The following is a 16275-nucleotide window of genomic DNA, read 5'->3' as shown; positions in this document are numbered from 1 at the left end:
AGAGTATACTCATACAAGCAGACGTTTTGTATATTTTCAGCATTGTATTCTGGGATATTCTTCATCGCTAAACAGAAAACATGCACCAGATGTGACCTTAATGTCAGATTAGTATCACCAGAGGCTCCACAAGGTAATAATGGTGGTGTTGTAATTTCATTATTCATCTTAAATGAACCATTTTATCATATTTGGTCAGACTGTTTCTAAGACATGCTCACTACTAGCTAAGCTACACCATGCTTAGTACCTAACATAAAACTCACAATTATTATAGCCCAACTGACCTAATACTGGATTCCTACTCTCCATTTGGTCACTTCGCATTCGTTTACTTATAGGTGGTCCTTTCTCCAGACTATTCATATCTCTTGGTCTTTTAACTTGTACTGGTAACATACTTGGTGCCCTTTCAATACTGGCCATACTTGTACTTTCTCCCATCAAATCACGAAAGTTAGGTCGAATACGAGGCTGGGGAGGAACTTCAAATATGGCTTCCTTGGGCATGAACACACTTTCTGTACGACCGAATAATCTGTAATTATAGATGTAAAATCTGACATTTTTGGACATTGATATGTATTGTGTGGTCTTCATGTCTAAAAGGCAAATAAGGAAGGTATTACGATGTGTTGTCCATCCCTGAGAATACCCACAACAATAAATCATCTCCTTAATGCCACTGTCAATTCTTCTGCTTTCCTTTATTTATTAAGGTTATTGAACTGCTGCAGCTATATGTATAGAATAGATCATCTATGACATCACTGATATCAGTAGGTACATCATGATGTGAGATATGCCACATATCACTATATTGCATTATTTGTCCTACCAATTGTCCTACTGAAGCCCCACATGGTTTGTATTTTTAGAATGACTAAACTGTTATTGAAACAGCATAAATATAATTTGACGTTTCTAAGAATAAACATACCCAGGATTAAAATCATTATTGAGTTTCAGAAGTTCTGAAGTTGAAGCTGGTGCTAGAGAATGGTCTGATTGTCTACTCATTGGTATAAATGGTGATCTTTCATTCATATCAATCAACTACAATACAAATTTTAATCTTACATGTATATAGGGCAACACTGAAAACATATCTGGATATTACTATTACTGACAATATTTCAAAAAAACTGATCTTTAAAATGAATGGACTCATGGGCAACAACTGAAAAGGATTGAAGAGGTATTATAGCTGTAAGTATCAGTGAGGAGTGTATATTAGCACTCCATAAAGGCTGTTGTATATGGTATATCATTTCATACAGAAAAATCTCATCAGATAGATGTCATATATTCAATTGCTTATCCTCAGAACAAGTATGTATCGCAAAAACAGACTGTTCAGATACCATTTTTTGAAAAATTCATAATCAAATTCAGAAAGAACTTACATCAGGTGTTCTAGAACTGTCTGAATCATAATTCTTGGTTGAATCTGCGAACAATGTTGGACTGGACAAAGATTTGAAATTATCAGGACTTCTCATCTGAAAAACAAGATCCAAATCATTTTAATAATCCTCTGCAGTCTTTCTAGCCCCATTGCCAGGAATAAATTGGTGTAGGGGGCCCAAATTTGAAGAATTAAAGGCCAAGAGAATTCATTTCTGACAATTTTGAGGAGTCAAAAACGTATCTAAATCTACATCTTTTTGATTTTGTACAAAGACACTGTAAATCTCTGCTGAACTGAAGAAAATTTTGCTGGGGCTTATTTCTCACTTGCTAGGGGCCAGCTCCCTTGGATTTCACCCTAACGACAGGGCTGAGTCTATTCACAAAACAACTTATTTCTGCACATTTGTGCATTTCATTTGTCATCACTGTGCTACCCAATTAACAATAAATTTGGTCCCTACAGACACCTCGAAAGAACAGGAAATAATAAAATAAAATAACATACCATGGGGCTGCCATCAGTTCTCATGCTGAAGAATTTTTGCATCATGTCAGCATCCAAATGTGTCTCAACGTTCCTATAGTCTTCTGGACTGGCTACCTATAAATATAATTATCGAAATTTAGTAGTCTGAGGTATTAACAGTATTGCTAGCTAAGCGTGCTCAGTGTCAAGAGAATTTACTTATGTAGCTTTGAATTTACATGATATATGAATCTACACAAACCTTCGGAAAAAAATTAGTATAAAATTATCTGAAAATAAATTGAGAATGAAAATTCTACTTGCTGCAGATTTTACTACTAAACTTAAAGAATTGCTTACTCTTGGTGACATAGAAGCAGGAGATGTACTGGCACTACTGAACTGGTACATTGGTTTCTGTAGACACATAGACCTGGAGCCTGGTTCTTCTTTCATCTCAATCAAGAAGGGTATAGTACTTTCAATATGGGAACCTAGTGTACAAGCACCACTAGGCATCGGGGCAAGATGGGTCAAATCTTCAGGTTCATTATCATTAACTGAAATACATAACTTATCTGTTATAGTTGATAAATAATCAAAGTTATCAAGAGAAGCCTATCTAATCTATAACAGTCTATTTTGTTTGTAGACTATTTATACTTGAATGATGAAGATCAGGTCCATCTATTAGTACTCTGACTACCTTTAAATAAAGTGGATTGTACCTGTCCAAAAACATCACAATAAACAACTGCCATGGGCATGTGAACGTTGTTGTCCTGAATTTTTTATTCATTTTCTCAATATTTCTAATTTATGAAATGTACTACATATACTATATAGTAGATTTTTTCTCTAGATTAGAAGTTCATGAGCCAAGGTCCAAAATCATGAGCTTTTCACAATAATATTTGTGATTCCTCTTTGAGTGAGCATAGACTGATCCATTGTATAACACTACATTTGTAACTTTCTGATTACGTGTATTTTTTGTGTTGTGCACGTATACTGGTATATGGACAATAAATAAGCTAGTATAACATCAAATAATTCCATCAATGGATATGTCCGTCACACTATAAAATTTTTTTTTTTTTAAAAGTGTTTGCTGCTATTGTAAGGAGTGGTAGGACTATTGCACTTAAAAAAGGAATTTGTTTATCTGGTACAATGATGTTATTGTATAAACACATTGCTAGTAATAGCTAGTAATAAGTTCACTTGGTGAAACTGTCAATTGAAATAAGTTACATTGATTGGAGTAGACAACAATATATAATTATCTTACAGTTTTTAAGCTCTGGTGGAACGAAATACTTAGGCTCAACATCTGCCTTAGTTTTAGGAGCAAAGATCTTATCAGTACTGAGTTCAAATCGAAATGGTTCTAGAAGGTCTTCTGCTTTAGGTAATTGAACTTCTGACAAAATGGCCTCTTTGTTCTCCACTTTACTGCAAGAGAAGATAACATTTATACATAATATTTTCATAAGATTTCAACCATATTTATTCAAGTGCATATCTTTAAGTTTGTTTTAATCATATTTCATTCAAAACTGATTTGGTTTACTCCCCTTAATTCTAAACAAGATATGAACAGTAGATAGAACAAAGTAAGAAACTTTTGTCCTTAATTGCAATAAATGCATGCTCTTCAATTTTGAGGAGTATAAAGTCTAATGCAGAAATATACAAGTGCAGGCCATGGCTGTCATGAGGTTTTATTGAAACTTCAACAAAAAACAGAACTTAAAACATACCTAAGAACATAATGAACACATACAACCCACTGTGGTTTTTGAGTTCTACTATTATAGATGATAGTTCCTTGTGTTACCACCCAAACATAACCACCATTCTTAGCCAACATTCTGTACTGTCCAGTCATAGTCTGGCCTTTAGCAAACACTGAAAAATACATAATAAAACAAAATAAGTTTCAAAAAATACTTATATCTATAGGAGATAGGAGTGGAAAGCTGACGCCAAGCTCACTTTTGTATGTACAGGTTGTAGCATCAGAATTTTGACCTTGATGATAATTCAATTCCTTGGCATCTTATCATCTAGCAGACTACAATTAAACTTGAACTTGCAATTTCACTGTAACAAACAGACAGTGTTCTAACCCAACGTTAGACAGAAGTATTGATGTTTACACAGTTTGAGAGTTAATTATTCAAGAAGATATTCTTCAATCCTGGCACAGGAATTATAAGTAGTAATAAACAAGGACATCATTCACAACTGTAAAACTGTAAACAACTGGAAAATATTTTATGTACAAATATGCGAGCTCCGTGTCAGCCATGACCTGTTGGTATAAATGCCATTGGATAGCATTGATAGTTAACAATTTTCATCACTGTTAGTGACTTTGACATCCCTAAATTTGGTATAAGTTTGTCTTCTGACCTTTCAGGAACACACAGATCTCAGACCAGATCAAATACCAGCAGATTACAATACTTACAGTCTTTAAAAGCTTTCTCTACAACATGGCTATCTAATGCATGATGATAATTATACATTGACTGTCCCATTAATTCTTCACAATTATATCCTACCAGTTCCTTTACTCTAAAATAATACAAGCATGAAATATATAGCAATTTTATTTTTCATTTCATCTACATTGGGCTACAATTAGCAAGGAAAACTATCCAATAGTAATAATAATCATTTTATTTTTATAAAGAATAACTTGCAGTGGTTGACATGGATCTATTTAGATATGAGAAAAATAAAATACATTTACTCTGTTCAAAGCATAAAAATCATATGTGAAAACCCCATATAGGCATATAGGTATATAGGTTTTTGAAAATACAGAATATAAACTGTCAATGATATGAATATGTAGCATTAACACAAGTGACCCATTTTTTGATTGTTACATCAATGCTAATAATTAAACATCTCACATTGTCTTTGGGTTATAGTTAAACTTGAAAATATTGAAATATTGGAAAGCTGCAAGAGTAAAATCAAATAACTTAAAACCTCCAATTCATTTAAAAGATTGTCAAGAGGTATTCTAAATTTTGTATGTGTATCAAATCCATTAATGACTTCTTTTGCATCATTCCACTTCTCTGTCAGATGTCTGTGGTTTCTGTCAGAAATATTAAATCGTAATATAACATCACTATTGCAAAAGCTGCTTATAAATTATTAGCAAAATTGGCAAAAGTGAGGCCGTTAAGCTTTACTTGAGTGCAATATCAAAACCCGGAAATTGATGGAGTCAGTGACCTTGATACACATACAAAATTGATAAACCTCTTCACAATCCATTTCATAGAGGCCTAGGTGTAACATAGCAAAATCGACCTATATTTGAATATGATCAGTGTATATGATGGGAACATATGATTGGAGCATATGTACTAGTTTATTGTGTCTGACATCTTGTAGTCAAGTGAACAATGAATCTATGACCTTGACATTTAAGAGCTCATTTCCCTTTATTCAACAAACTTTTTACCACTCAATTTATTTAGCATGTGGTTCACTGGTGCAAGCCTTTATCTGCTTGGTGTTGTAAAAATACAAAATGGGTCAGATATTTAAATAGGTTGATGTATGACTGTAGGTTTTATTGGTTCATGTTCAAATTATATCATTAGCCTGCACGTTAAGATAAATATAATCACTGATTTAATAAGCCATTGGACGCTTATCAATTTAAGAGATGTTTTAATCTGCTTGCCACCATAGTTGTTTGGCATATATCAAAACAGAAAAAAATTACTGCAACCAATACCATTTCTCGGGTGTTTTGTAACTCAGAAGTTATCTACTAGATAGATGTTTATGAGGTTTCTGCTGAGATATACATGTATAATCTAATTGTTTCAAGAATTATGTTTTCAAGTCAAGGTCACAAATGATTCACATTAAAAGCAAAAAGTTGAAAATAGAAAACTTCTTTGAAACATTTGTAGATCTTGAATGCATTAAAATAATAAAGCAACACTACAACACACTCAAATCAAGAAAAACCAATGGAACAGCTTCAGGAATTCTCTCAGACTTTCAGGAACTGTAGTCTCAGCATAACTGCAATTGGTGTAATCAAATATGGAAAAACATGAAAGCTCCATTCATGCATTGGTTTAATGATACTTATTTTGGCACTCCATGTTTTGCTATAATAACAGTTAACCAATATTTTTCTGATTTTTATTCAAATAACATTTTTCTACTATAGGTACTGTAATCTTGGTCTCCAATTTCAAATAATTTGTGCTTGTCATTCAGACATATTCTGTTAAGATCAGCTAAGTATTCAAAATGAAAATTAGCAACAGTGAATTCAAAACAATCTTAAGTATGTTTCGTAAAAAGTATATTATTTCTTAGTAAAAATCATTATGAACCAAAGACATAGGTGCATACAATGTTTCGGGAGATTAAGCATATATGCCCCGTAAGTCCAGGGACCCCAAAATAACCAGTCCTTGCCAGAGATTTTTAAAGCAATATATATGATACATATTGCACAGTAATGAAAATAAACAAGATTCAAAATATGATTTTTAACATCCAATATAAACAAAAAGGAGAAAAGCTCTCTAATCGAAGAAGTTAATATTAGTTTTAACATTATTTATCTTCTGCCATGCTGATAAGACTTCTCTTAACATTTTCCTATTTCTTTCTCTTAAATCTTGCGTCAAAATAAATATTTCTCTTAACTTCTGCACTTTAACCCAACAAAAACTGCTTCCTGTAATGTGTGATTTAATATTCTAATGTAGAGGAGTGATAATACAAAGCTAAAGGTGAATTCTGTCAGATAATACTGGCGCCAAACATCTGATTCGCTGATTCCAAACAATATTCAAATCTGAATATGCATGTCATTTGATAGGGTTTGATATTTAATTTATAAAGTTCAGGTTGTTTTGACATTTCACTTGTTTTCTTTTCAAATACTTGTTGGACTTCATTCAACGTTCTATTGCTCTTTCATCTCCATTCACATATAATAATTATACCTAGCTGATAACTGCATAAAGCTTGCTGTGATATGCTCTCTATTTTGTCACTTCTTTTTAGACAATAATGATATCATTTTAGGATATCTTTTGAAGTACAACTTTACCACCTGGTACAAATTAAAGATGTTGCATGTACCTCTTAATAATATGTTTTATCTTTTCTATTTAGAGTATGTACCGTATAGGCACAACTAATAAAGATTGTATATACCACATCTTATAACCTTATTAACAACTCTTTAAAACATAATGTTAAAATCATTTTGGGACCACCTGGGACAACTAATAAACATTGCATATACCCTTTAATAATATGCATGGTCTTTATCATTTACATTCAAATTCTTTAAAACAATAATGATCTTTACAACAATAATGACCTTTGAAAAAATAATGATTTTTTGAACAATAATGACCTGTAACAAAATAATGATCTTTGAAATTATAATGACCTTTAAAAAAATAATGATTTTTAAAGCAATAATGACCTCTAAAAAAATAATGATCTTTAAAACAATAATGACCTTTAATAATGACCTTTAAAACAATAATGACCTTTAAAACAAGACTGAGATCATTTTTGGATATTTACCATCTGAGACAGCTGATAAACATTGCATGTACCTTTTTAAAAATGTACATTATCTTTTACATCTATTTTCAAATTCTTTAAAACAATAATGACCTTTAATAAAATAATGATATTTAAAACAATAATGACCTTTAATAAAATAATGATCTTTAAAACAATAAAGATCTTTAAAACAATAATGCTTTCATTGCTTCACAAAGATTATTGATAAAAACGTTTGAAATTTCAACATTATCCTACAAGCACAAAGACTGCATTTAAATGGTGGTGCACCCTCTGCCGACCCCGTAGAGGGGCAAGTAATATATCCAGAGGGGCAATCATGTATGGTGTTTAGCTGCAGAAATGGAATTGGCTTTTTTCTGATATAGGCCTATAGATATGTGGAATCAGTCAAAGCTTGCCCTTAAAGTTGTTTTTGTTAAATATTCATCAACAACTAACAAATATAAATATTCATCAACAACTAACAAATATAAATATTCATCACACAGACAAATCATGACCTTCAACGTAATAAATGAAAATGAAAAACATGTTATTAATATTTTATAACCTATATAAATCTTTTAACAAATATATTTGTGTATCCTAAATCAAAGGAAAATCAAAAAGTGTGATTACTAACTTTTAAATTCTTTTTTAAGAAATAAAAATAATTCATTTATGGCCCGTTAAATACAGATGAACATGTTTAATATAATACTATAAAGATATGTAGATATATTCCATTAAATTTTACATTAATGACTTCCTTTCCATTATCTTACACATTTCCTCCCTATCACTTTCTCTCATAATATCATAATATCTTATTGATAATATTATAGAAGTAACTTAACAAACACTTAGATATTCTTTTAATCCAAATCAGCCACCTTTTTCTTTAAAAAAATCTATGTTTGGTTGATAATGAATTTTTTTTATGGTATATAGACTATAGAGTGCCCTGGTCAGAAAGAGCTTACATTTGTTACAGACACTGGTTACGTCTTTTACTGTCATTTTGAATGATCCTGATTTTTCTCTTGCTAATTATATGTAAATCCTATTTCCCCGACATTGCTAAGATTTTAATTCCGATAGGATTGTTGGTTACATCCTATTGATGATAAAGATATCTATAGTCTGTTGATTTTTTATGGTTGATATCATTTCATATTGATAATTTGAAAAACATGATTTCATTTTTAAAAATACGATCAATATTGGTTTTTTTCCTTTCACGAAAATATAGGAATAAATTGAAAAGTTATATTGATTTCGATATCAATCTAGATGAGAAAAAAACATAAAATGTTTGTATGATATGTCAATAACGTCATATTACCACGATGAAAATAGTATCAATTAGAGAAAACAAGCATTTAAAATCTTTTAGACCTGTTACATCATTAACTTGTCCAACAATTGTTTCACTAATGATAGCTTGACATGAAACCCATCAAATAGATTTCTGCCAGCAATTTTATTTGAAAGTTGAGAAAATAATCAATCATCATGTCGCCATTACTATGGTAATCAATTTTTAGGATAAGCTCTGTAATAGAGAAATGAGCGATTCTGAAATGCCGTGGTCAGAAATAACAAATCATTTCCTTTGCTTGTCATTTGTAATCAATTTCAATAACCAATAAAATTGTTTTCTGCAACCGTCTGACGTCACTGGAGGAGAAATATTCTCTATGAACAAATTTAAATTGGCAGAAACATATTGCCAATTATAACACCAGGTCATAATAAGTCACTTTTTTAACAATTTTAATGGCTGTGTTTACAAATACACTTCTACAAATTATAATCCTGATTTATTTGACTATGTAGTAAACAAAACTTTAAAAATTTCAGTACAGCTATCATTACAAGTATGGTTTGATTTCTGAATGGCTTTGGTTGTTTGTCCTATTAGAATTACTCATAAGTTCAATAAGTGGTATCTCAAATTAATTTGTGGTCAAAATAACCTCTTGAAATAAAATAATTTTATAAGCCAAAAATAACATTAAATTATTGTCCTGATTTTGTCTTAAAATTCAATATTTTCTCTATCCACTTATTCATTATGGATAATCCACATTATGTTAACACTGCCACCTGTTGGAATGCAATCTAGTTTGTCATTAATGTTTTAACCATGCACAAACTGTGCATCATTGTCATGGTTACATCTTAAAACCAGTCAGAAGACAGACCTGCTACAAACTGTGCATCATTGTCATGGTTACATCTTAAAACCAGTCAGAAGACAGACCTGCTACAAACTGTGCATCATTGTCATGGTTACATCTTAAAACCAGTCAGAAGACAGACCTGCTACAAACTGTGCATCATTGTCATGGTTACATCTTAAAACCAGTCAGAAGACAGACCTGCTACAAACTGTGCATCATTGTCATGGTCACATATTAAAACTAGCTGGCAGACAGGCTTGGAACAAACTGTGAATTACACACAAAGGTCAACAATGGACAAATCTAACTTTTATTACTTACCGTTCATCGCAATATGTCACTCGCATATCCATATCATGTTTAGTGAGAAAAGTATTACTGTCTAGAGGGATCTCAATATTAGCAGGATGGGGTATGCTTTCACCAATAGCCAGTAGATAGGGATAGATTTTAGTTGGTGCTCCACTCATCTTGATGTTTTCATGAGGACTATCTTTAGTTACCAAACGGCCAGTAAACTTCAAAACCTACAGAATATGATAGAAAGGCATTATTAGGACTTGCATGTCCATTGTATTGTATTATTTATACTGAATAAATATTTACAAGTTAAAAAAAAAAAGGACTTGTATGTCCTCTTAGGAAAAATCCATGAACTTTCAAAAAATATTAGTTTGCAATTGATTGTATAATATGGATACATGCATAAACTATAATTAATGTTTAAAACGGAGTGGAATGATCTATAGAATATCATGTGCCTTGAAAACAGAGGTTGCATTGTAACATCTTGCATAATATATGACATTGCATAAGTCATCTTTTTCACCCCAGTAGATAACCAAAAAAATGTTTTCAAATTTCTAAAACGTAGTTTGTGAAGTCCATTTATAGGCATTCTTTTAAATTTACTTGATTTAAACTGAGTTTTTTTTAAACATTTAATAATTACGGTACCTTATAGCTTGCAGACTTTAGATTCACATTCCTCCCTTTACTGGTCAACGTACATTTCATTCTAATAAAAAATACTCTTTCATCTGTTTCAGACTCCACATTGTTATTATTGTGAGTTTTAATAGACATTATATCTTTAATCTCATCATGGTCACATGGATGGGCAAATTCATAAATACTTTGTCCAACTAAATCAATCTGTAATAATAATCAAAAATATTATTTAGTAGCAGAAGTCAGTAAATTACGTCTAAATTTCTCAAAACAACAAAATTTCTGATAACAGTTATTTACCTGTTGTATGCCCAGATATTTAGAAACAGAATCAGACACATACACAATATCACCATCCTTTGATAAAATGAACAGAAATCCTTCTAAAGCCTTTGAACACAATGCATTCATTTTCTTTTCTTCTTCTATTTCTTCTTCTCCTACTAACAGAAAAAAAAGAATAAGAATCAGGTATTTCATCATTACCAATTTGACTTGACATTGGTGCCAGAGAGTGTCAATGGTATATTACTTATAATTATTAAGATTATTGGAGAATTAGAAAAAGGTGCGCATAGCAGTCACAATTATACGGTATAAGTATAAAAGATTTTTCACTGCAATTGAGTCCAATTAAATATGAGTTACACATATTCATTATCATAAAACATGTAACATGTTTCCTGTCCCTTAAGGAAATATTAAATAAATTATGAAAGAAAATATGTTTCATATTCAATATTTTCAATTATTCAAATACGGTCATTTGCAAGAGAAATTTCTTTTGTATTTTTGACGCTATAAGATTATTTTCTTGAACTTGAATGGTGAAAAAATTTAATCTCCTTTTTGGACAAAGATTTATCATTTCTGTAAATTATCTAATGTCATCTTTTAGTTTTTTAATTTTTTAAATAGATGATTAATTCATGATTTATTAACTTCGTTTGCTTATATTTTTTTAGTTTTTTTCTTATCTTTCTTTGCTCTAAAATTCCACTGTAACTCTACTTTTAATGGAAAGTATAGTTATTTGTTAAAAGATACCAAGTGCTCTGTGACCTAGGCCATTGAGACTCGTCTCAATACACCCTAACACTAAGTAAATCAATGCATACACCCCCCACTAACATAACAAATATGTAGTTTTGATCAAGTTTTTTCAGTTGGTTGGAATGGTCTAGCAGGTGTTTGGGTCTGTTTTTACAGTTTTGATGCTGCTTTTTGATGTGAAAATATAAAATCATAAACTCCATCCAATCCTGATAAAGGCTGCTTATTTTAACTTTATCAATTTGCCGACTGGAAAAGAGATCATCGTCCTTGCCTTGATAACAATTGGCTTGAGTGTTTATTCAAGTTCTTCTTCAAGAAAATTTGTTTTAATTACAACTACAAATTGAGTTGAAAATAGATTGTTTAATAAGACTTAGAAAAGATATGAAAAAGTATAATCTCATTGGGGTTATTGACACAAGGTGGAATACAAATATTATTATGAGCCTGACCTATTTACCAAAATCAGATTGTGAACTTTGTTGACCGCCAAGTTAAGGTGTGACTCAATCTGAACTCCTTTTCTTTACTGGCAATATGTGAAGTTCTGAGGTAATCACAAAATCTCAATCTCTTTCCATCAGTTTTCATGAGCTATTCAGAACATTCTATTTGTGCAAACTGCAAAGAATGTTTTGAACAGTTTAAAAATTGCAAAAATATGTTGTTTGTTCCATCTTGATTAATCATGGACTATATTTAGTCTAAAACATTTGCCTCTGATAACTATGTGGAAAGATGTCGGCTGGTGTAGAGACAGAAAAAATAGGCCCTGTTGAATGGGAATTTCCACACCTGTACTTTAACACCCTCTCACATTGTTACAGGCCCGTTGGAAGTCTGATTTCATAGAGTCCACTGTACCTATTTTCACCCTGTTTTATACTTTCAGTTTGGTCGTTTGTTACAGTAGATGTGTATTTGTTGATTTCAGCAATTTTATAAGTGGCTTCAGTGAATTTAATAAAATAGATTCAAACTCAGGCAATAGATAAAAAGAATCGTATGCTTTAATTTGCAAAAAAAATGTTCCCTAGTTTGTTCAATATACATTAAAGTAGGGTAATATATAATATATGATACAATATAACCTTTATTCTATATATAGTTGTCAAAATAGAAAAAGTTAACTTGAATGTCAACTGGATTGAACTAATTAATAATAACTGTTAATTGATGCCATGTTTGATTGACTAGATGTATAAAATGGTGGTGTCCGTGGTAACACGTTCCACTGACAGATTTCACAATATTATATGATGAAATTGTGTATATGTTGATTTACCTCCAGTTTGTCCTTACGTCATACCATAAAGTATTTACAATTGCATGCCAATGTTCACGATTTGAAAGGAAGCCAATGTAGGTCAATGGGTAGAAACAAGAATTCTCACGATACCTGCCTTGTGAAATAAAATATTCTAAACTAGCTTGTGTAATCCACAAACTCTGATCAGAAATCATTTATATATTATATAGAAGATCAATGGTCATTTTAACTCAAAATGTTTATGTACAATCAAGGGAACAGTTTCAGATGAGATAAGTTTTTGACAATTGTGTACAACTGCAGGGAAAAATGAAGCAAAAGAGACTGATAGTGTCCTTAATTTATTTAACTGCTTATTAATGTCCACTCTGTTCAAATGTTCAGTTATAATTTTGTTATTTTGTAGTGAAAGGGCTATAAATTGTTATAGTTCAGATCTTGTTGGAATTGTTATGATTTTGTTATTTTGTAGTGAAAAGGCTCTAAATTGTTATAGTTTAGATCTTGTTGGAATTGCTATGATTTTGTTATTTTGTAGTGAAAAGGCTCTAAATTGTTATAGTTTAGATCTTGTTGGAATTGCTATGATTTTGTTATTTTGTAGTGAAAAGGCTCTAAATTGTTATAGTTTAGATCTTGTTGGAATTTCTATGATTTTGTTATTTTGTAGTGAAAAGGCTCTAAATTGTTATAGTTTAGATCTTGGTGGAATTGTTATGATTTTGTTATTTTGTAGTGAAAAGGCTCTAAATTGTTATAGTTTAGATCTTGTTGGAATTGTTATGATCAACTGAGTGCATAACCAAACAATTAATTAAACCAATTAAACCAAATTTCATCTCATACTTGATTAGTTTAATGATCCTAAGTCCAGCACAGTTTTGATCTAGTTAGAAGGAATGGAGTCTTGACTCTGCACCAAGCATGCTTTTAGAATTTCTTTTCCTTCTCGGACTAACAAACTAATACAGTTGCATTGCCTGGTAGCGTGATCAAGGTTAAAATGATGTAAGACTGCAGATTATAAATAGTAGCAACAGATACAAACAAATACCAAACATTGTAGATAAAAATAGTCAGACCAAGGGAATACTATAAACAATGCTTTCTCATGACCAATTTCGTAACTTTGTTACCATGCCACATGTTCAGTTTGATGACCTTGAAAAAAGTTTGATCTCTTGGCGATTTTATCTAAGGCATATCATAGAAACTTAGAGAAATTGATAAGAGGAACTGATGCCTCTGAAAAATGTGGTATGTGTAAAAATTGGATATGTCTGAATACATTTATGAAATAAGGAAATTGGTGTAATCATCCAATTGATATTTGAAAGTGTTAACAAATTAAAATGTCATAAATCTTAGATTTCCTTGGGGCGATAAAATAATTTTTTGATAAACTGTATCATAATTTAATACTTGGTTGCCACCCAATTTCAACAACAGTAAAGGATATTGTTAACACATTTTTAAAATCTTGGCTATTTTTTTGCTATTTTCAAAATAAACAATTCAATACAACTTCTTTTCAAGATTCCCTTTCAATTCCTGACTTGCATCTGCAAGTATTTATTGCTCATCTTATGTCAGTCAGTCCCAATAAATAAAATAACTTTTGAAAGAGTAATGGCATTTTTGAAGTTGATTTTGAAATTGGGAATATGAGGATTTCAACGACTGATCAATTAATTTAAAATCAGAGGTTTAAGATCTGCTTTTTTGCGATATCTCGATATGCTTTTTGACCTGACAGCTTTGAATTCTTGATTTCATAATTTGTTGACGTCACAGTTGTCACCTGGGATGGAATTGATTAGATCCTGTGATTTGTCATGTTTCAACTGAAATCACTTCTGAAAAGTCATTTGCCTAGTTGAAACTGACTGAATCAACATTAACTAGAGAATATTTAAAAGGTTAAGCTCTTTCATGGATAAGTTTTAACTCACAATTGTTCTTCTCTAATATTGTATCATAATTTCAATTTCCTGTCAAGTTTTCTCTGGCCTTATATAAAATGTTTATATTTCAAATTCACAAGGGTCATTCTTATTGTTTTGAAACAGTGAAGCTTTTTAAATCTCTATTGAACAAGAAAAGTCACTTCACTATGGTGAAATTAAACTATTGATTTTGTATAAAAAAAACTAGCATTGTTCTCTATGATATCTTGTAAATCCTATATGAAATATACATGACCTGAAGCTAAAAATGATTCTGTAGGAAATTTCAGAAAGAACAAAATTAAATAACTTGAGGTTTGGAAAGATCTTATATATAATTTAATAATCCTTTGCAAAACATTGGCAAGGATCTTTAATGAGTTTAATTTAATATTGAGGAAGAGCATTTTTTCAAGATAAAGATGTCTGAGCTCTGTAAATGATTGGGTCTTCCTTACATGAAGTTGATGACAAAAAATTGATCACAAGCTGTGAACATGCCAACAATTTCTATTCTATCACACAGTGTGATCAACCATTGCTTAAACTGACAAACTCAATGAATAGAAGCTAAATTTAACCTATTCTTTTTCTCACTGTACATTAACACTTTATGGTGGAACTTTTTCAGGGCAGCCAAGCATGATTTTTTAGATTATATAAATACATATATTACATATTTTACTGTGGTTTCTTCCTGTGTGTTTTTCATTATCATATACTTCTATAATGAAATTTATGGTATGTTGGTATTGTTTGAGGAATGTTCTAAAATGCTGGTTCATGAAGAACTTAACCATCATAAAAATTGTAGACAGTTATTCTTAAATACAGATACATATAAATTACTTATAGATGGATGTCATCAAATTTAAAAGATTAACAGATGGAAAATAGAGTTGCAGTTAATTAAAATGCCCATCGCAAGGCACTTCAGGACCCTCCATGTTAGGGACAAAAAAACAGACGTCTTACCTTTACGTTGTTTGAAATCCAGTATATTACAGACATTAAGATAACTTATAGATAATCTCATGATTGATGCTTTATCCAATTGATTCGAAATATTTTGAGGAAGAGGGAGGTTTTGTGATAAATCACTATAAACCTCAGTTTCTTTACTTCTCCTACATCTTGCTGCATCTCTTGACTTTTCCTTACGTTTCTCTGTGTTTCTGAAAAATAAAATATTACGTGAAATCAGAAAGCATGTTATTAAAATTCAAGCGCTTTTCAAATAACATGTATATTGTAAAATCAACAGTCGCTAATTTTTCTTTGGTGTACCTTGTTATATAATAAAATTAGTCATTAGATTCAAGAATTAGGGGTTGTTACGTCATTGCACGTAAAAGCAATATCATGAAAGAAGAAGTACAGACATATAGGCATTAAGAAAGA

General features: G+C 31.0%; 1 protein-coding gene across 1 annotated transcript; it reads right to left on the bottom strand.

The window, feature by feature from the left end:
* Positions 1 to 3614: 3614 nt before the first annotated feature.
* Positions 3615 to 16048, bottom strand: LOTGIDRAFT_133221 (hypothetical protein; the record flags this gene model as incomplete). The annotated part of the gene is made up of 7 exons (XM_009067519.1): positions 3615 to 3790; positions 4356 to 4460; positions 9298 to 9359; positions 9973 to 10178; positions 10609 to 10806; positions 10903 to 11042; positions 15850 to 16048. Coding segments are annotated over 7 exons (1086 nt in total), but the record flags the coding sequence as incomplete, so codon positions are not given.
* Positions 16049 to 16275: the final 227 nt, after the last annotated feature.

Source organism: Lottia gigantea, assembly GCF_000327385.1.
Source record: "Lottia gigantea unplaced genomic scaffold LOTGIsca_83, whole genome shotgun sequence".
Classification (NCBI taxonomy): Eukaryota; Metazoa; Mollusca; class Gastropoda; family Lottiidae; genus Lottia; species Lottia gigantea.
Note: the sequence above shows the minus strand (reverse complement) of the source record. Positions and strands in the feature narration are given on the sequence as shown.